This window comes from Phyllobates terribilis, unplaced genomic scaffold (assembly GCF_046119375.1).
Source record: "Phyllobates terribilis strain yellow unplaced genomic scaffold, ASM4611937v1 Scaffold_5__5_contigs__length_657084704, whole genome shotgun sequence".
Classification (NCBI taxonomy): Eukaryota; Metazoa; Chordata; class Amphibia; order Anura; family Dendrobatidae; genus Phyllobates; species Phyllobates terribilis.
The window spans coordinates 457985380-458006298 of NW_027362765.1; the positions used below are offsets into that span (position 1 = coordinate 457985380).

At 47.9% G+C, this 20919-nt stretch overlaps 1 protein-coding gene across 4 annotated transcripts in view; it reads right to left on the minus strand.

Moving 5' to 3' along the window:
- Nucleotides 1–20919, minus strand: part of TACC2 (transforming acidic coiled-coil containing protein 2) — a 180913-nt gene that overhangs the window by 125006 nt on the left and 34988 nt on the right. For all 4 annotated transcript variants that reach the window (XM_073685361.1, XM_073685362.1, XM_073685360.1 and 1 more), the window contains exon 4: nt 1733–1884. In XM_073685361.1, coding sequence (XP_073541462.1) covers nt 1733–1884 — 152 coding nt within the window. The remainder of the gene's footprint in view (nt 1–1732; nt 1885–20919) is intronic.

Genomic DNA, 20919 nt, shown 5'->3' on the forward strand with positions numbered 1-20919 from the left:
TGTATATGTATGAGTCAAGTGGGCGGTCCTACTAGTGATTGACAGCTCTCTCTGCATGTATAGTCATACAGGAAAGACTGCCAATCACTTAGTACGACTGCTCACGGGACTCATACATACAAACACCAGAGATTTAAAAGTTTATTCAAACTTTCACACAAAAATGTCTACAAATCTGATCAGCTCCTCCTGCTCTATATCATCCTGCCTGCAGATCAGAGACCAGTTTCAACATCACAGGTTCCCTTTAAAGGAGTTTTTCCATAAATGACTTGTATAAGACATTAGAGAAACTTACATGGATTATAAGGGCTCGTGCAGATGACCGTATTTTCAGTCTGAATGTGATCCGACAAAACATCGGATTGCACTAGGAATGATGTTATTCTATGGGGCCGTGTACGTCAGATTTTTTCTCGGCATGGTCCCAGGAAAAAATCGCTACATGCCCGAGTTTGATCCAATATTACATGCAGCCATGCAAGTCAATGAGTCCATGAAAACCAAACAGAATGCACTTGGATGACATCTGAGTGCAGTCTCATTTTCAAGGACTGACAGATTGGAGAAGATGGAGAATTTTTTTTACATCTTCTTTTCATCCGAGAGAATTGGATCACACTATGATCACACCATGACCAGAGCTTGAGCAGAGTGTGATATGCAAAATCGACCCGATTTTCTCGGATGAGAGAATCTATGGCCATCTGTACCTGCCCTAAGAAAAAGGAAATTTTTTTTTTTCCTAGCAATTCTACTTGCCATTCAAATCCCTTTAAAAGGAACCGGTCATGTAAAAAACTCTATTTACCTACAGATATGGTTATAATCTGCGGGTTATTAGCATTCTGAACCTGCCCGTTGCCCGCACTGAGAGCCCCACTGCCAGGAAGAAATGCACTTTATTCCTCCCAGTAGCCTCAGACTTTCAGTCATAGGGGAGGGCTAGCGCAGGTTCAGTCGCCGGTCAGTACATAGTGAGCGATGGCTGTAACCATGCCATGGCAGTGACTGACAACAGGATAACCATTAGAGCTGGCTGTCAGTCAGTGCCGGGGAAAAGGATGCAGCTGACACTCACTATGCACTGAGCGGTGACTGAAGCCACGCAGACGCCACCCCTATGACTGATAGCCGGGGAGGAATAAAGTTAATTTCCTCCCGGCAGTGGGGCTCTCAGTGAGTGTGCCAGGCAGCTTCAGGATGCTATTAACCTGCAGATTAACCCCATATCTGCAGTTTAATATGATTTTTATACATGACAGGTTCCCTTTAATTGCTAGCAAAACTGCAATTTAAAAAAAAAATGTCAGCACTCTATGGGTTCCATACAATTATTTGTTCACCCTACATATATCAAGCTGTCATGCTCGGGTAGGAAGAGCTGCTAGCCAGTTCGTGCACTGCGTTTCGATCTGGGTCCGATATGTATGGCCGTCTGACTGGGCCTTTAGGCTGACTTCACACATCTGACATTGATAGTCTGAGTACAGTCAGCGATGTACGGACCAGCATTCACAATATTTCATGGTTGAAGTCTCCTAACATACCTTCACTGTTTCTATTGTATAGTAAAATATAAAACTTTAACTCCGGATAAGAACAAGTAATTCAATGTATTTTCAAAGTTACACACCTTTTTTTTACGTAGACTATTTCTAGATGCCATGCCCTTTAAGACACTAGAAGGCATATACATGTCGCACAATAAAGCTAGTCTTTTGGTTCTTACCTATTTGTTGCAGGGACACGCAGGCTTTCAGAAAATAGTGATGGAAATAATGTTTCCGTGTCCTGTTCTCCCACCTGTTGTCCTTCCTGGTAGCTGTTAGGATCCCACTGAGGGTAAAGCACCGGGATGGCATCTAGAGATGGATGGAATTCCTGTAAGAGGACAAGATATACAGGGGTAAGTAAAATCAACGTATTCACTAATGTTAACACTAATATTATAGAGTGACCTAGAGGTAGATGGTGCAGACCTTCACCTTTGGAAAGCCAATGCGAATATACTGAGAAGATGCATGAATATTTTTTTCCTTATGAATGGTCCACAACCCTCTGTTTCACAACAGCGGGGAATTAATGCACCAAGATAGCAGACAGCCGCAACAAGTCATATGTGGCTCCTGAGTCACAGCTTCGGGACCCCTGTCCTATAGGATCGGTCAAATAAGAAAAGGGCTACACAGTGACTTTGTCTATGACACAGTGGGGTCAAAGATTGTTGTATGCCGCTACTACATCACAGCATAATATAAGTGAATGAGGCTCCATTGCGAAACAAAGGTATAGTGATCATGACAAGCAAGTCGCAAAAAAAAAGTCAAAACCAGTTAATTTTTGGGGGACTTGCTTGTTATGTTACATTTCAGGTTGCAATGCGACCCCATTAACTTGCACTGTGCTGCAATCCATTCAGCGATCTTTGACCAAACCACCTCTGTCAAAGCTGCCGTGTAGCCCCAATCTAGGGCCACGGCCCCACTATCAGTATTCGGGTCAGTATTTTTTCTCAGGAGTGGGAGCCAAAACCAGGAGTGGGGGATAAATGCAGAATTTGTGACATGTTTCTATTATACCTTTTCTCTGATTGTTCCTCACCTGAGAAAAAATACTGACCGAATACTGACCAAATACTGATAGTGGGGCCGTGGCCTAAACCCGCAAAACTGAAAACATCTATATCTAAACCTCTCTTCAACTTTAATCACCATAGAGAAGATATCGAAATTCAGTATACTACAATCACCATGAGAGAGATGTTGGATATTACATCAAGTATTAAAATTACAACCACTTGCAAATCAGTCGAAATGGAAATTCTGTCCAGTAGTGCAGCATTTATCTATGTGTAACCACCTATCCCATACTGCTGCATTACTGGACACAATGGCCATTTAGGCTGATATGCAGGTGGCTATAATTTTACTATTCGTAATATAGCCAGAATTCACAAACCCCCCTGGCATTTGTACTAAACCAAACATAGCGATTAAAGAGACGCTCCCGAGTAACAGGTTTAACAGGTTTATTTGGAAATACGTAACACAAACCTATGGCTGTGTGCCCACGATGCGTTTTTTAAGCGTTTCCGCAGCGGCAAAAATGCATGGTAGAAGGTCTGCCATGTCCCCCAATGATAATCCGCATGTGCTGTGCACATGCTGCGGAAATTTCCGCTGCGGATTATCATTGCGGAAAAAAACGCAGCACTACCAATTATTTTGCGGAAGTGGTGCATTTTCACCGCCATTGACTTGCATTACAACGCGCCAATTCCGCAAGACTGCATCTGTACTTGCGGAATTGGCGCGTTCTAATGTGCAGATGGTACTCGGGTGTAGAGACTCTCCTCCACACCCAGGTACCATTAAAAAAGCTGTAAAAAAAAGGATTAAAACAAAAAATAAATATATACTTACCTTCTGGCGGCCCGCGGTGCGCTCCTCCTTGCTTCCCGGCACTTCGCAATGGAATGAAGGACCTGCGCTGACGTCAGAGTCATGTGACGGGTCACGCGACGCTGACGTCGGCAGGTCCTTCAATCCACCGCTGCCGGCAGCTGGGACGGTGAAGCAAGACAGCGCAGGCCATCGGAGGGTAAGTATATATTTATTTATTTATTTTTTGACATTCTCTCGGTCACACTATATAAATCCATGCCGGTTGCATGGATTTATATAGTGTGAAGTTGACAAGCACTTTCCAAGTGATGCTAAAATCGCTTGGGAAGCGCTTGTCAACCCGCATGCGGAAATGAAAGTGAAGAACGCTTAGTTTCCGCATGTCCCTGGCAGGAATCCGCATGTACAATCCGCATGTACAATCCGCATGTACAATCCGCATGCGTTTTTTTCTGCCAGGGAGATGCAGAAACGCTCAGGAAAAAATCCTGAGCATTTCTGCATCGTGGGCACATAGCCTTAGTGTGATTCTTAACCATGGTTGGGGTTCTCAACTTCCATCGGAGATCCCACTAGGTTGTGTCCAAGTGGCTGTGGGCTATACAGCCTGCACTGTGCTACTGCAGGCCTTTGGAGGGCTAGTGTCTATCACAGTTTGCCATGCCTGTAAGTCAAAAGTAGGCCACAGCCCCACTATCAGTATTTGGTCAGTATTTTTTCTCAGGAGTGGGAGCCAAAACCAGGAGTGGGTGATAAATGCATAATTGGTGACTTGTTTCTATTAGACCTTTTCTCTGATTGTTCCTCACCTGGTTTTGGCTCCCACTCCTGAGAAAAAATACTGACCGAATACTGATCAAATACTGATAGTGGGGCCGTAGCCTTAGAGGTGCACTTCTTATTGAGGGGCCTCAGACCAATGCTCTCTCTATCTGCTGTCCTCAGCTCAGGAGTCTCTGTTGCTCATTGGCCGGACTTTGCCACGCGTAATAATTTTTTAAAGGCTATGGACACCTTTTGACATGAAAAAAATATATATATTTTCACATATGTTAGTGGTTAACTTCAATTAATAAAATTGCACTAAGTTGCAATCTGCAACCTTCATTCGCTTATTCATTTTCTGATCCCATGATATGCAGTTTGTAGCCCCTCTCCAGGTTTCAGATTTTTATCTTGTGGAAGTGTCCCTCCCTGTAATACATGCTGGATGTGAGTTCTGTAGGTATCCAGAGTTCTGCTGGGTTAATTAGCTCAAGCACCAGCACAGCTTCTATCCTCCACTTATTTCCTTTTCTTGTGCTTTCCTCCTTTTTCTGCCCTCCTTGAGACTGCATATACTTTCTTTTATGTCCACATTGTGGTGATCTATGTTCATTACCTCTCCTTCCTTCCTGCTTTTATTCAGTATCTTTTCTCAAGACTGAGAGCCAAAACCAAGTGAGTCACAGTCAGAGAAAAGGTATAATAGAAACAAGTCACCAATTCTGCATTTATCACCCACTCCTGGTTTTGGCTCCGACTCCTGAGAAAAAATACTGACCGAATACTGACTAAATACTGTTAGTCGGGCCGTGGCATAACACTGAGAAAAGGGAGGTGGAGAAGAGCCATCAGGAGTAGAAGCAGGAGCTCTGATGGATTTGTAGCTTTGTTGCAGAGCACTCGGCTACATAGAGGACTTACAGACACTCTGCAGCAGCAAAATAGTTGAAATGTTTTAATGAAGACTATTTAGAAAGTTGCATTAAAGAAGCAAGTAGACCATACTAAAATTCTGTACATATCCTTTATTTACAACTGCATTTTTTTAAAGTGTTTCATAGTTTTATAATATGCTACCGATTTGGATGAGTGCAATTGCATGCACCTGTCCCTACTCCAATCATGGTGCCATAATGGGGGAGCACGACTGACGACGCAAGAAAGTGCAGAACCTTAGAGGGGTTGTCTCCTCATAGATTCCTTATTCTAGAGAAGATGAGCACTGCTGCGTGACTTTCCTGCAACGTCCACTGCAGGAGAAATGAAGTATTTCAAGTGGTGGCAATGCTCATCTCCAGGAAGAATAATGTTTTTTTTTTTAATGCATAAACTAAACATGTTCAAAATCGGTTCTATCCAATCAGGATTGCTTTTTGGCTCCATAAAAAAAAATAAAAAAATATCTGAACTACGTCAGGGAAACCGGGATCTGTGTGCTCCTTGTTTAATCTAATACTGGATTATCCTATTAAGGCAAACAGGATTCATGTCACTGTCAATGTGCCGAGCGCGAATGCAGAGAGCGCAGGAGTTACTGGGAGCAGAGATCCGCAGCGCAGACCTCTTCATGTTGGAGTGGAAACCAGGGATAAAGGCAGCATTGTGGGATTGTTTGTCCTTCCCACGCTCTTGTATCCCAGAAGACGTCGCTATGTAACAATCTGTGTCCATATGTGAAAACACCAATATCTTCTTGTGCCTAAATATTAAATATTGGCCTGGAATCTTAACCCATTTATGTATGTATATATATATATATATATATATATGGTATACATACTGTATATGTGTATATACACTGCTCAAAAAAATAAAGTGAACACTCAAGTAACACATCCTAGATCTGAATGAATGAAATCTTCTCATTGAATATTTTGTTCTGTACAAAGTTGAATGTGCTGATAACAAAATCACACAAAAATCATCAATGGAAATCAAATTTATTAACCAATGGAGGCCTGGATTTGGAGTCACCCCCAAAATTCAAGTGGAAAAACACACTACAGGCTGATCCAACTTTGATGTAATGTCCTTAAAACAAGTCAAAATGAGGCTCAGTATTGTGTGTGGCCTCCACGTACCTGTATGACCTCCCTACAATGCCTGGGCATGCTCCTGATGAGGTTGCGGAGGGTCTCCCGTGGGATCTCCTCCCAGACCTGGACTAAAGCATCCGCCAACTCCTGGACAGTCTGTGGTGCAACGTGACGTTGGTGGATGGAGCGAGACATGATGTCCCAGATGGGCTCAATCGGATTCAGGTCTGGGGAACGGGCGGGCCAGTCCATAGCTTCAATGCCTTCATCTTGCAGGAACTGCTGACAAACTCCAGCCACATGAGGTCTGGCATTGTCCTGCATTAGGAGGAACCCAGGGCCAACCGCACCAGCATATGGTTTCACAAGGGGTCTGAGGATCTCATCTTGGTACCTAATGGCAGGCAGGCTACCTCTGGCGAGCACATGGAGGGCTGTGCGGCTCTCCAAAGAAATGCCACCCCACACCATTACTGACCCATTGCCAAACCGGTCATGCTGAAGGAAGTTGCAGGCAGCAGAGCGCTCTCCACGGAGTCTCCAGACTCTGTCACGTCTGTCACATGTGCTCAGTGTGAACCTGCTTTCATCTGTGAAGAGCACAGGTGCCAGTGGTGACTTTGCCATCCTGGTATTCTGTGGCAAATGCCAAGCGTCCTGCACGGTGTTGGGCTGTTAGCACAACCCCCATCTGTGGACGTCAGGCCCTCATACCACCCTCATGGAGTCGGTTTCTAACCGTTTGTGCAGACACATGCACATTTGTGGCCTGCTGGAGGTCATTTTGCAGGGCTCAGGCAGTGCTCCTCCTGTTCCTCCTTGCACAAAGGCGGATGTAGCGGTCCTGCTGCTGGGTTTTTGCCCTCCTACGGCCCCCTCCACGTCTCCTGGTGTACTGGCCTGTCTCCTGGTAGCGCCTCCAGCCTCTTGACACTACACTGACAGACACACCAAACCTTCTTGCCACAGCTCGCATTGATGTGCCATCCTGGATGAGCTGCACTACCTGAGCAACTTCTGTGGGTTGTAGAGTCCGTCTCATACTACCACGAGTGTGAAAGCACAACCAACATTCAAAAGTGACCAAAACATCAGCCAGAAATCATAGGTACTGAGATGTGGTCTGTGGTCCCCATCTGCAGAACCACTCCTTTATTGAGGGTGTCTTGATAAATGCCAATAATGTCCATCTATTGTCTATTCCATTTGCACAGCAGCATGTGAAATTGATTGTCAATCAGTGTTGCTTCCTAAGTGGACAGTTTGATTTCACAGAAGTTTGATCCACTTGGAGTTATATTCTGTTGTTTAAGTGTTCCCTTTATTTTTTTGAACAGTGTATATATGTGTATATATATATATACATATATATACACAGTATATATATATATATATATATATATATATATATATATATATTTGCATGTGTGTGTGTGTAGGACTACACACATCTTGTACGCTGTGTCAAAGTACGGAAATCGGACTGCACTCAGATGTCATGCGAGTGCAGTCAGATGTTTTCCATGTACTCATTGACTTCCATGGTCAAGTGTGATCTGAATATCGGATCAAACTCAGGCTTGCAGCGATTTTTTTCCTCAAACTCTGTCCAATGAAAATATCGGGCATGTGCACGGCCCCACTGCATAACATTAATCCAAGTGCGATTCGATGTTTTTTCGGATTGCAATCGCATCGAACATACGCTTGTCTGCACCTGCCCTTATACATATATATCTTAAAGAGGTTGTCCACTACTTTAGCATTCATGTCTTTTCCTTAGGATAGGTAAGCAACGTCTGATCAGCCGGGGTCAGACACCCATCACCCCCACCAATCAGCTGTTATCTGTGACCAGAAATACTCACTTGAGGAGCTTCTCTGTCTTCTGATAGTGGCCGCGGCCGGGTACTGCACATCCGCCAATTATTGATTTGAATAGGAGGCGGATGTGCAGTAACAAGCCTCGGCCACTACCAGAAGACGGAACAGCTCGGCAAGTGAGTATTTCCGTCTGACGGACGCCGCCGACACCAACAACACCTGATTGGCGGAGGTGCCGGGTGTCAGACTCCGACCAATAAGACATTGATGACCTATCTTAAGGATAGGTCATCATTGCTAAAGTAGTGGACAACCTCTTTAAAGTCGGACAACCCCTTTTTATCTGCTAGCGTGTACCATCTAATAAAAAGGAAAAAAAACACATATACTCACCCGCCAAATAGATATCGTTCCAGCGATGCCGGCGCTGTGTCGCTCAGTGGTCACGTGACATTGCTATGTCATGTGACTATTGCAGACAATCAGGTTGTGTGGCTCTCCTAATTTATTAATCCATAACACATATGTCAATCTCTGGCCCATAGGGTGAGTATATATGGCCCACAATGCCGCTCGCCCGGCATCACACGTTCAACTGTATCAGCATTCTGATGTTACGATGACATCATTACAACGCGCCCACTGTGCCGTGATGTGCAGAGGATTAGAAGACACCATGAAGAGCCTGGAGCAGCGGGGAAAGGGCAGAGGTGAGTATTTATTTATTTTTTTTAAATTAGGGCCCATTATTCTGTATGGAGCACTATGTGGGGCCATTATTCTGTATGGAGGACTATGCGGGCCCATTATTCTGTATGGAGGACTATGCGGGACCCATTATACTGTATGGAGGACTATGTGGAGCCCATTATACTATATGGAGGACTATGTGGAGCCCATTATACTGTATGGAGGACTATGTGGAGCCCATTATTCTGTATGGAGGACTATGTGGAGCCCATTATTCTGTATGGAGGACTATGTGGGGCCATTATTCTGTATGGAGGACTATGTATGGCCCATTATTCTGTATGGAGGACTATGTTGGGCCCATTATACTGTATGGAGGACTATGTGAAGCCCATTATACTGTATGGAGGACTATGTGGAGCCCATTATTCTGTATGGAGGACTATGTGGGCCCATTATTCTGTATGGAGGACTATGTGGGGCCATTATTCTGTATGGAGGACTATGTTGGGCCCATTATACTGTATGAAGGACTATGTGGAGCCCATTATACCGTATGGAGGACTATGTGGAGCCCATTATTTTGTATGGAAGACTATGTGGGGCCCATTACACTGTATGGAGGACTATGTGGGCCCATTATTCTGTATGGAGGACTATGTGGGGCCATTATTCTGTATGGAGGACTATGTGGGCCCATTATACTGTATGGAGGACTATATGAAGCCTATTACACTGTATAGAGGACTATGTGGAGCCCATTATACTGTATGGAGGACTATGTGGAGCCCATCATTCTCTATGGAGGACTATGTGGAGCCCATTATTCTGTATGGAAGACTATGTGGGGCCATTATTCTCTATGGAGGACTATGTGGGGCCCATTATACCGTATGGAGGACTATGTGGAGCCCATTATACTGTATGGAGGACTATGTGGAGCCTATTATTCTGTATGGAGCACTATGTGGAGCCCATTATACTGTATGGAGTACTATGTGGAGCCCATTATACTGTATGGAGGACTATGTGGAGCCCATTATACTGTATGGAGGACTATGTGGAGCCCATTAGTCTGTATGGAGGGCTATGTGGAGCCCATTATTCTGTAGGGAGGACTATGTGGGGCCATTATTCTGTATGGAGGACTATAATGGGCCCATTATACTGTATGGAGGACTATGTGGGGCCATTATACTGTATGGAGGACTATGTGGGGCAATTATTCTGTATGGAGGACTATGTGGAGCCCATTATTCTGTATGGAGCACTATGTGGAGCCCTTTATACTGTATGGAGGACTATGTGGGGCCCATTATACTGTATGGAGCCCTTTATTCTGTATGGAGCACTATGTGGAGCCCATTATACTGTATGGAGGACTATGTGGAGCCCATTATACTGTATGGAGGACTATGTGGAGCCCATTATTCTGTATGGAGGACTATGTGGGGCCATTATTCTGTATGGAGGACTATGATGGGCCCATTATATTGTATGGAGGACTATATAGGCCCATTATACTGTATGGAGGGCTATGTGGAGCCCATTATACTGTATGGAGGACTATGTGGAGCCCATTATACTGTATGGAGGACTACGTGGAGCTCATTATTGTAGTGCCGGCGTCCCTGCCCTCTGCTAGGCAGGGACGCTGTTCCCCTCACCGCTCTGCTCCGTGCCCGGCGTCCCTCTCCCGCTCTGCTGGCAGCGCGCGCTCCTTCCCGGCCACTGTGCTTAGGGCGCCCCTCCCTCCCTCTTAAAGGGGCCGCGCGCGCCGTCCTAAGGAGTCCCCGGCCAATGGCCGGAGGACTTTACCATATATAAGGCACCTCCTCCAAAATGGAGGTGCCCGAGCAATGTTGTTGCACTGTTCACTACTCTGCTTCAGCCCTCAGGTCCCGTTGCCAGTTACCTGCCAGTTACCTGCCAGTTACCTGCCAGTTACCTGCCAGATTCCTGCCTGATTATCTGCTACCTGCCTGCTAGTCTGAGGTCCGACGGTCTGCCTTGCTACTCCTGTCAGTCTGTCTAAGGACCAGCCTGCCCGCTCACCTGGGAGCGCACACCAGCCACCTGCCTGCTTGCCTGAGGTCCGACGGTCTGCCTTCCTACTCCCGTCAGTCTGTCTATGGACCAGTTTGCCCGCTCACCTGGGAGCGCTCACCTGCTACCTGCCTGCTAGTCTACCTGGAGGCTCCGCCGTCACATGCTGTGACCACCTGCCTGTCCAGTGACTCCTGCTCGCTCACCTGGGAGCGCTCATCTGCTGCCTGTCTGCTAGCCTACCTGGAGGCTCTGCCGTCACGTGCTGTGACCACCCGCCTGTCCAGAGACTTCTGCCCGCTCTCCTGGGAGCGCTCATCTGCCGCCTGTCTGTTGGTCTTCCTGGAGGCTCCGCCGTCACATGCTGTGACCACCCGTTTATCCAGAGACTCTCGCCTGCTCATCTGGGAGCTCAAGTCTACCATCAGCCGCCACAGGTCGTACCAACCCTTTACCCAGAGACTGCCCCGGTCACTTGCCGTGACCACCTGCCCGTTCACCCAGAGACTGCCCCAGTCACTTGCCGTGATCTCCTGCCCGTTCTTCCAGAGACTGTCCCGGTCACTTGCCGTGACTGCCTGCCTGGTCGCCACCCGCTCCCTTACAAGGACTGCCCCCTTGTATAGTAGCTCAGAGGTTCCGCCTCCCAGACCCGTTACAGTTTGCTCGGGCCATGGAACCCGGTGGCACCCAAGCTCCCTCGCTCTCGGACCTCTGTCATGAACTGTCCCGTCAGAGGTCCCAACAGGAGTCCATCCTGGGTCACCTGCGGAATGTCAATTCTCGCCTGGACACTCTGACTGCTCCACCAGCAACCACCGCCAGTGCCATGACTCGCAACCCGGCAGCTCCGCTGCCCACCAATACCATGGTATCCTGCCCCGGACCCCGGCTTTCTGCACCTCCTCGCTTCGGAGGCGACCCCGCCCAGGCTCGGGGCTTCATTAATCAGTGCACCCTGCACTTTGAACTATTGTCCCACCAGTTTAACTCCGACCGGGCCAAAATTGCCTTCATCATGTCCCATCTCACCGGGGAGGCCCTGGCCTGGCTAAATCCTCTATGGGAGAGAGGAGACCCCCTGGTGTCCGACCTGCCTGCCTTCCTCACGGCTTTCTGGAAAGTCTTCGATGAACCCGGACGGAAGACCTCATCCGCATCGTCTCTGCTACGCCTCCGTCAGGGAAGTCTCACCGTGGGCCAATATGCCATACGGTTCCGTACCCTTGCCTCGGAGCTGGCCTGGGATAACGACGCTCCGGTATCCGTCTTCTGGGAGGGTCTGTCCGGCCGTATTAAAGATGAACTTGCCGGTCGGGACGTTCCTACCACTCTCGATGACCTAATAACTCTTGCCACTCGGATTGACCTACGGTTCCAGGAGCGTGCCAAAGAGGTCACCCGTGAGAGGAGGTTTCCACGTCTAGCTCCTACTTTTCAGAAACCCGTCACTCCCTCCGTCTCTCCCCAGGTACACTCTCCTGAGCCTATGCAGGTCGACCAGACCAAGATGGTCAAAACCCGTCAGGACTTACGCCGTGCCGAGGGGAGCTGCTTCTACTGTGGCAGTAAGGAGCACCGGATCCGTGCCTGCCCAGAGAGGTCGGGAAACGCCTGTGTCTAGGTTCGCTCAGAGAGGTCGACCTAGACAAGCATAAATCCTCTCCATCTCTGCTGCTGTCAGTTTCAATCGTCTGCGGGGAGAACCGTTATTTCGAACTAGCCCAACTGGACTCTGGAGCAGCCGGGAATCTTATTTCACAGTCCCTGGTAGAGAAGTACCGCATCCCCACCAAACCTCTGGCTGTACCCTTGTCTGTTGCTGCCGTGGATGGGGGTCTCTTACCACGCCCCATCCAACTCATCACCGAATCCATTACTCTGCAAGTGGGAATGCTGCATTCTGAGAGTATCTCCTTTCATGTTCTGCCTGGACTCTCTCACGCCCTCCTGCTAGGTCTACCTTGGCTCCAGAGACATGCACCCGTGCTTGACTGGCAGACCGGAGAAGTCCTTCGCTGGGGACAGGACTGCCATAAGACCTGTCTGGTTCCCGTCCATCCCGTCCGTCCTTCTCCTACCCCAGCTAATCTACCTGGACTTCCGATTCCTTATTGGTCTTATGCTGATGTCTTTAATAAAAAGGAAGCAGAGACACTACCCCCTCATAGACCATACGACTGCCCTATCGACTTGTTACCCGGTACTACTCCTCCCCGTGGGCGTATTTATCCATTATCCGCTGCTGAGACCCGGTCGATGTCCGAATATATTGAGGAGAATCTGGCCAGGGGATTCATCCGGAAGTCTACCTCCCCGGCGGGAGCAGGCTTCTTCTTCGTAAAAAAAAGAAGGACGGCTCTCTCCGTCCCTGTATAGACTATAGAGGCCTTAACCAGATCACGGTGAAAAATAAGTACCCCCTTCCGCTCATTCCGGAGTTATTTGATCGTCTGAGAGGGGCTAGAATCTTCACCAAACTGGACCTCCATGGGGCTTACAACCTGGTTCGTATCCGTCAGGGGGATGAATGGAAGACGGCATTCAACACCCGGGACGGCCACTATGAATATCTGGTAATGCCCTTTGGCCTCTGTAACGCTCCTGCCGTCTTTCAAGAGTTGGTCAATGACATCTTCCGGGACCTTCTCTACTCCTGCGTAGTGGTGTACCTGGACGACATCTTGGTCTTCTCTCCGGATCTCCAGACTCACCGGAGGGATGTTCGTCAGGTCCTGCTCAGGCTCAGGCAGAACCATCTCTACGCTAAATATGAGAAGTGCCTCTTTGAGCAGACCTCGCTTCCGTTTCTGGGCTACATTATCTCTCAGACCGGCCTACAAATGGATCCTGAGAAACTGTCTGCCATCGAGAAATGGCCCCGACCAGAGGGGTTGAAGGCTATTCAACGGTTCCTGGGCTTCGCCAACTATTACCGCCTCTTCATCCCGCACTTCTCTTCCCGGACTGCCCCAATTTCCGCGCTCACCCGTAAGGGTACTAATCCCAAAGAGTGGCCGCCCGAAGCAGAGGAGGCCTTTCTTTCCCTAAAACAGGCCTTCTCTTCCGCCCCGGTGCTGCATTGCCCGGACGGCAACAAGCAGTTCTTCCTGGAAGTTGACGCCTCCTCCTCTGGAGCCGGAGCGATACTTACTCAAAAATCATCTTCCGGGAGAATGGTAACTTGTGGCTTCTTCTCCAAACTCTTCTCCTCTTCTGAGCGCAACTATTCCATAGGAGACCGAGAGTTATTGGCCATCAAGCTGGCGTTGGAGGAGTGGCGTTACCTACTCGAGGGGGCTCTTCATCCGGTAATAATTTACACTGACCACAAGAACTTGGCTTACCTCCAGCATGCCCAGAGACTTAACCCGCGCCAAGCCCGGTGGTCCTTGTTTTTTGCTCGCTTTGATTTTGTTCTTCATTTTCGCCCGGCTGACAAAAACGTCAAAGCAGACGCCTTGTCCCGATCCTTTCTGGTGTCCGATCTCGAGGAAGAACCTAAACATATCATCGATCCCGCCAGAGTAATGCAGGTGGCTCCCGTGAGTCTAAATCGTCTCCCTCCCGGTAAGACGTTTGTTTCAGTACCTGATCGGGAGAAGATCCTACACTGGGGCCATTCGTCTAAACTAGCTGGCCACGCCGGTCAGAAAAAGACCCTCCAGCTTATTGCCCGGCACTATTGGTGGCCTACCCTGCACAAGGACATAATAGACTTTGTTTCTGCCTGTGTGTCCTGCGCCCGCAACAAAGTCCCGAGACATCTGCCAGCCGGACGCCTCCTTCCGCTTCCTGTACCTGCTGCCCCCTGGCAGCATATAGCAATGGACTTTATAACAGATCTTCCCGTCTCTGCCGGTTGTACGGTCATTTGGGTGGTCGCTGACCGCTTTTCCAAGATGGCTCACTTTATTCCCCTGCCAGGCCTTCCGTCTGCACCCGAGCTGGCTAAAGACTTTATCCGCCACATCTTCCGTCTTCATGGCCTGCCCCTCCACATCGTGTCGGATCGTGGGGTACAGTTCACCTCACGTTTCTGGAGAGCCACTTGTAAACTACTAGACGTCACCCTGGACTTCTCTTCCGCTTACCACCCACAGTCCAATGGTCAAGTGGAGCGGATCAATCAGAACCTGACCAGTTACCTCCGGCACTTCGTTAATGCCCACCATTCTGACTGGGTGGATCTCCTACCATGGGCTGAGTTCTCTTATAATAATCACGAGAGCGAATCCTCCTCCAAATCCCCGTTTTTTGTAGTCTTTGGTCAGCATCCTCGGATTCCTTTTCCTGTCTCCACCTCTGTGGACAACCCGGCTGCGGAATCTCTCGTTAGCAAATTTTCCTCCATATGGGAGAGTACCCGGTCCGCACTCCTTCTGTCATCCGAGCGTATGAAAAGACACGCTGACAAAAAACGCCTGGATCCTCCACAATTTCGTCCAGGAGATAAAGTCTGGCTCTCATCTAAATATGTTCGACTCAAGATACCTTCTTACAAGTTAGGGCCTCGGTTCATCGGTCCTCTGGAGGTCATCAGTCAGATCAACCCGGTGGCCTATAAATTGAAACTCCCGGCCAACTTACGGATCCCTAACTCCTTCCATGTATCTCTCCTCAAACCCGTGGTGCTTAACTCTTTTTCCAAGTCTACAGGTACGCCTCCTGCTCCGGTTTCTGCTGAGGACGAGTTTGAGGTAGAGAACATTCTTGCCACCAAAAGGGTAAGAGGAAAGACCTTTTTTCTGGTAGATTGGAAGGGGTTTGGTCCTGAGGAGAGAACGTGGGAGCCCCGGGAGAACATCCATGCCCCTCTCATCCTAGCTAAATTTCTATCTGGCCTAAAAAAGGGGGGGCCTAAAGGGGGGGGTACTGTAGTGCCGGCGTCCCTGCCCTCTGCTAGGCAGGGACGCTGTTCCCCTCACCGCTCTGCTCCGTGCCCGGCGTCCCTCTCCCGCTCTGCTGGCAGCGCGCGCTCCTTCCCGGCCACTGTGCTTGCGCCCTCCCTCCCTCTTAAAGGGGCCGCGCGCGCCGTCCTAAGGAGTCCCCGGCCAATGGCCGGAGGACTTTACCATATATAAGGCACCTCCTCCAAAATGGAGGTGCCCGAGCAATGTTGTTGCACTGTTCACTACTCTGCTTCAGCCCTCAGGTCCCGTTGCCAGTTACCTGCCAGTTACCTGCCAGTTACCTGCCAGATTCCTGCCTGATTATCTGCTACCTGCCTGCTAGTCTGAGGTCCGACGGTCTGCCTTGCTACTCCTGTCAGTCTGTCTAAGGACCAGCCTGCCCGCTCACCTGGGAGCGCACACCAGCCACCTGCCTGCTTGCCTGAGGTCCGACGGTCTGCCTTCCTACTCCCGTCAGTCTGTCTATGGACCAGTTTGCCCGCTCACCTGGGAGCGCTCACCTGCTACCTGCCTGCTAGTCTACCTGGAGGCTCCGCCGTCACATGCTGTGACCACCTGCCTGTCCAGTGACTCCTGCTCGCTCACCTGGGAGCGCTCATCTGCTGCCTGTCTGCTAGCCTACCTGGAGGCTCTGCCGTCACGTGCTGTGACCACCCGCCTGTCCAGAGACTTCTGCCCGCTCTCCTGGGAGCGCTCATCTGCCGCCTGTCTGTTGGTCTTCCTGGAGGCTCCGCCGTCACATGCTGTGACCACCCGTTTATCCAGAGACTCTCGCCTGCTCACCTGGGAGCTCAAGTCTACCATCAGCCGCCACAGGTCGTACCAACCCTTTACCCAGAGACTGCCCCGGTCACTTGCCGTGACCACCTGCCCGTTCACCCAGAGACTGCCCCAGTCACTTGCCGTGATCTCCTGCCCGTTCTTCCAGAGACTGTCCCGGTCACTTGCCGTGACTGCCTGCCTGGTCGCCACCCGCTCCCTTACAAGGACTGCCCCCTTGTATAGTAGCTCAGAGGTTCCGCCTCCCAGACCCGTTACAATTATTCTGTATGGAGCACTATGTGGAGCCATTATTCTGTATGGAGGACTATGATGGGCCCATTATACTGTATGTAGGACTATATAGGCCCATTATACTGTATGGAGGACTATGTGGAGCCCATTATACTGTATGGAGGACTATGTGGGCCATTATTCTGTATGGAGGATTATGATGGGCCCATTATACGGTATGGAGGACTATATGGGCCCATTATACTGTATGGAGGGCTATGTGGAACCCATTATTCTGTATGGAGGACTATGTGGGACCCATTATACTGTATGGAGGACTATGCGGAGCCCATTATACTGTATGGAAGACTATGTGGAGCCCATTATTCTATGTGGAGGACTATGTGGAGCCATTATTCTGTTTGGAGGACTATGATGAGCCCATTATACTGTATGGAGGACTATATGGGCCCATTATACTGTATGAAGGGCTATGTGGAGCCCATTATACTGTATGGAGGACTATGTGGAGCCCATTATACTGTATGGAGGACTATGTGGAGCCCATTATACTGTATGGAGGACTATGTGGAGCCCATTATTCTGTATGGAGGACTATGTGGAGCCATCATTCTGTATGGAGCACTATGATGGGCCCATTATACTGTATGGAGGACTATATAGGCCCATTATACTGTATGGAGGACTATGTGGAGCCCATTATACTGTATGGAGGACTATGTGGAGCCCATTATACTGTATGGAGGACTATGTGGAGCCCATTATTCTGTATGGAGGACTATGTGGGGCCATTATTCTGTATGGAGGACTATGATGGGCCCATTATACTGTATGGAGGACTATATGGGCCCATTATACTGTATGGAGGGCTATGTGGAGCCCATTATACTGTATGGAGGACTATGTGGGGCCCTTTATACTGTATGGAGGATTATGTGGGGCCATTATTCTGTATGGAGGACTATGTGGGGCCATTATACTGTAAGGAGCAATGTGGGGCCCATTATACTGTATGGAGGACTATGTGGGCCCATTATTCTGTATGGAGGACTATGTGGAGTCCATTATACTGTATGGAGTACCATGCGAGGCCCATTATACTGTATGGAGGACTATGTGGGGCCATTATTCTGTATGGAGCACTTTTTGTGGCCATTATAATGTATGAAGCACTATGTGTGGCCATTATACTGTATTGAAGGCTATGCAGCGCCCCGTTATGCCATATGGAGGACTATGTGGAGCCCATTATTCTGTATAGAGGACTATGTGGGGCCATTATTCTGTATGGAGGACTATGATGGGCCCATTATACTGTATGGAGGACTATATAGGCCCATTATACTGTATGGAGGACTATGTGGAGCCCATTATACTGTATGGAGGACTATGTGGAGCCCATTATACTGTATGGAGGACTATGTGGAGCCCATTATACTGTATGGAGGACTATGTGGAGCCCATTATTCTGTATGGAGGATTATGTGGGGCCATTATTCTGTATGGAGGACTATGATGGGCCCATTATACTGTATGGAGGACTATATGGGCCCATTATACTGTATGGAGGGCTATGTGGAGCCCATTATACTGTATGGAGGACTATGTGGGGCCATTTATACTGTATGGAGGACAATGTGGGGCCATTATTCTGTATGGAGGACTATGTGGGGCCATTATACTGTAAGGAGCAATGTGGGGCCCATTATACTGTATGGAGGACTATGTGGGCCCATTATTCTGTAAGGAGGACTATGTGGGGCCATTATTCTGTATGGAGGACTATGTGGAGTCCATTATACTGTATGGAGGACCATGTGAGGCCCATTATACTGTATGGAGGACTATGTTGGGGCCCATTATTCTGTATGGAGGACTATGTTGGGCTCATTATACAGTATAGATGACTATGTGGGGCCCATTATACTGTATGGAGCACTATGTGGGGCCATTATAATGTATGGAGGACTATGTAGGGCCATTATTCTGTATGGAGCACTTTTTGTGGCCATTATAACGTATTAAGCACTATGTGTGCCCATTATACTGTATTGAAGGCTATGCAGGGCCCCGTTATGCCGTATGGAGGACTATGTGGGGCCTTTATACTCTTTAGAGGGCTGTGTGACGATTACAGTTGCGGAATCATACTGTTATGGGGTCTTCATACTTTGTTGAGGGGATGAGGGAGGGGGTACGGTAGAGTCATCATACCGTGTGTTTGGAGGGTACTGTGGAGGAATTCACTGTGGGGGTACCATACTGTGTTTGGGGGGCACTTTTGTTTGCATCATACTTTTTTATCGGTTTTATTCAAGGTTTTATATCCTTTGTTATTATATATTTAAATTGGGCCACTGGGTCATGTGCTTTTTACTACACTTATATTACATATTATATTATTGCAATATTTATTCTAAGATCTATTAATTAAAATGTCCTTTGTTCGTTGTTGTCCCTTTAAATTTGTTTCCAACTGAAAAGGTTTATTGTTATATTTGATGATAATGAAAAATGTCCTCAATTGTAGACATTTTATTTTAATAAATATCAAGTTTGGCCAGAAACTTTGTCCAAGGCTTTAATTTTGGCCCTCTGTGTATTTGACATCTCTGACCTATAAGAACATATATTAGTCTCAGAATAGGGAGGATTTGTGGTTTCTAAAGCCCCTGTCTCATAAGAAATACAAACATCCTATTTAATAAAACCAGTGTCTCCTGGTTAGTGTGGTCTGACATGCCTTAAACCCACAATAACAGCATTGAAATGTGCCGCCTTATTCTGATTATGAAAGATACCACAAGATTTTCCAGTCGGTCAAAGTATAATCTAGGAAAAAATTATTATAAACCAGTAATTCCACAAGAATGCCTGTATTTCACTTGACCATGTTTTTGTACTATAATAAATTATGATAGCTAATATAAGACAATGAAATTACTGTTATTTATATAACACCAACATATTCTGTAGCACCCTCCAAAGAATGCACATTGCACTCATTACTCGGCACGTGAGCTGACAATCTAATTCCCTGTATATTAACAGAGAAAAAGAATAGGACTATTTCTTAGGAAAATTATTGACCTAAAAATATTAAGTACACGAAGGAGACTTACCTGTACCATGTCTGTATGAAGGGCCAAGAACACCAAAACAGCTTCCTATAGGTGGATCTTCTTTTTAGGTCACGGCCCACTACCAGTATTTGGTCAGTATTCGGTCAGTATTATTTCTCAGGAGTGGGAACCAAAACCAGGAGTGGGTGATAAATGCAGAATTGGTGACTTGTTTCTATTATACCTTTTCTCTGATTGTTCCTCACCTGGTTTTGGCTCCCACTCCTGAGAAAAAATACTGGCTGAATACTGACCAAATACTGAAAGTGGGGCCGTGGCCTTAGGCTGGCCATACACATTTGATGGCTGCTTTGCCTGACAGCCATCTCAGCCGACTTTCCCAAACACAGGAGCGCTCATTTGGCCGAGTGCTCCTCTGTTATCTGTGTGAATCCACCGACTCACATAACAATCTGCGGCTTATCTCAGGAGGAACAATGTGATCAGCAATCCAAAATCGGTCACGACTGATCAGCATCTCTCCCGACCATAAGTCAGCCGACACCCCCATACACATTCGACTGTCGGCCAATCCGTCGATATTGGTGGGTTCAGCTGACGTTAGTCTAATACGTATAAGGGGCCTTTAGAGGAGTTTCTGGTTTGCCTGGTACCAGATAGTCCTCCTCTAGAAGAAAGCAAACTAATGTGCAAATTGCATGGCCTATAAATCTCCTTACACCGGCATGTCAGGGATGTCACTTTCTCCAAGGAGAGACGTTACCCCTTAGATCCCAAACTGAAGGCTGAAAGCAATGAAGGTAGTCAACGAGACACCATGTGGTTGTCTTGTGGGATCTCCAGGCTTGCTTTCTATGAAGCATGACAAGAGAGAATATCAGAGAGGGTAGATTGTGAACCAGGGGTGTAGCTTGAAACTCGTGGGCCCCAATGCAAAATCTACAAAGATGGCCCCCAACTATCATGAGTTTTTGTTCTTCTCCTATGTGGCAGAGGGACCTTTTGGGTGTGCTGGGCTCCAGGTGAAACTGCGACCCCTGCATTCACTAAAGTTATGGCCCAGACTTTCCAGAAGAGAGCAGGAAAGGAAAACTGCTCTAATCTTAGCTCCCCTTATAACTATACCTTGGAAGCATTCCAG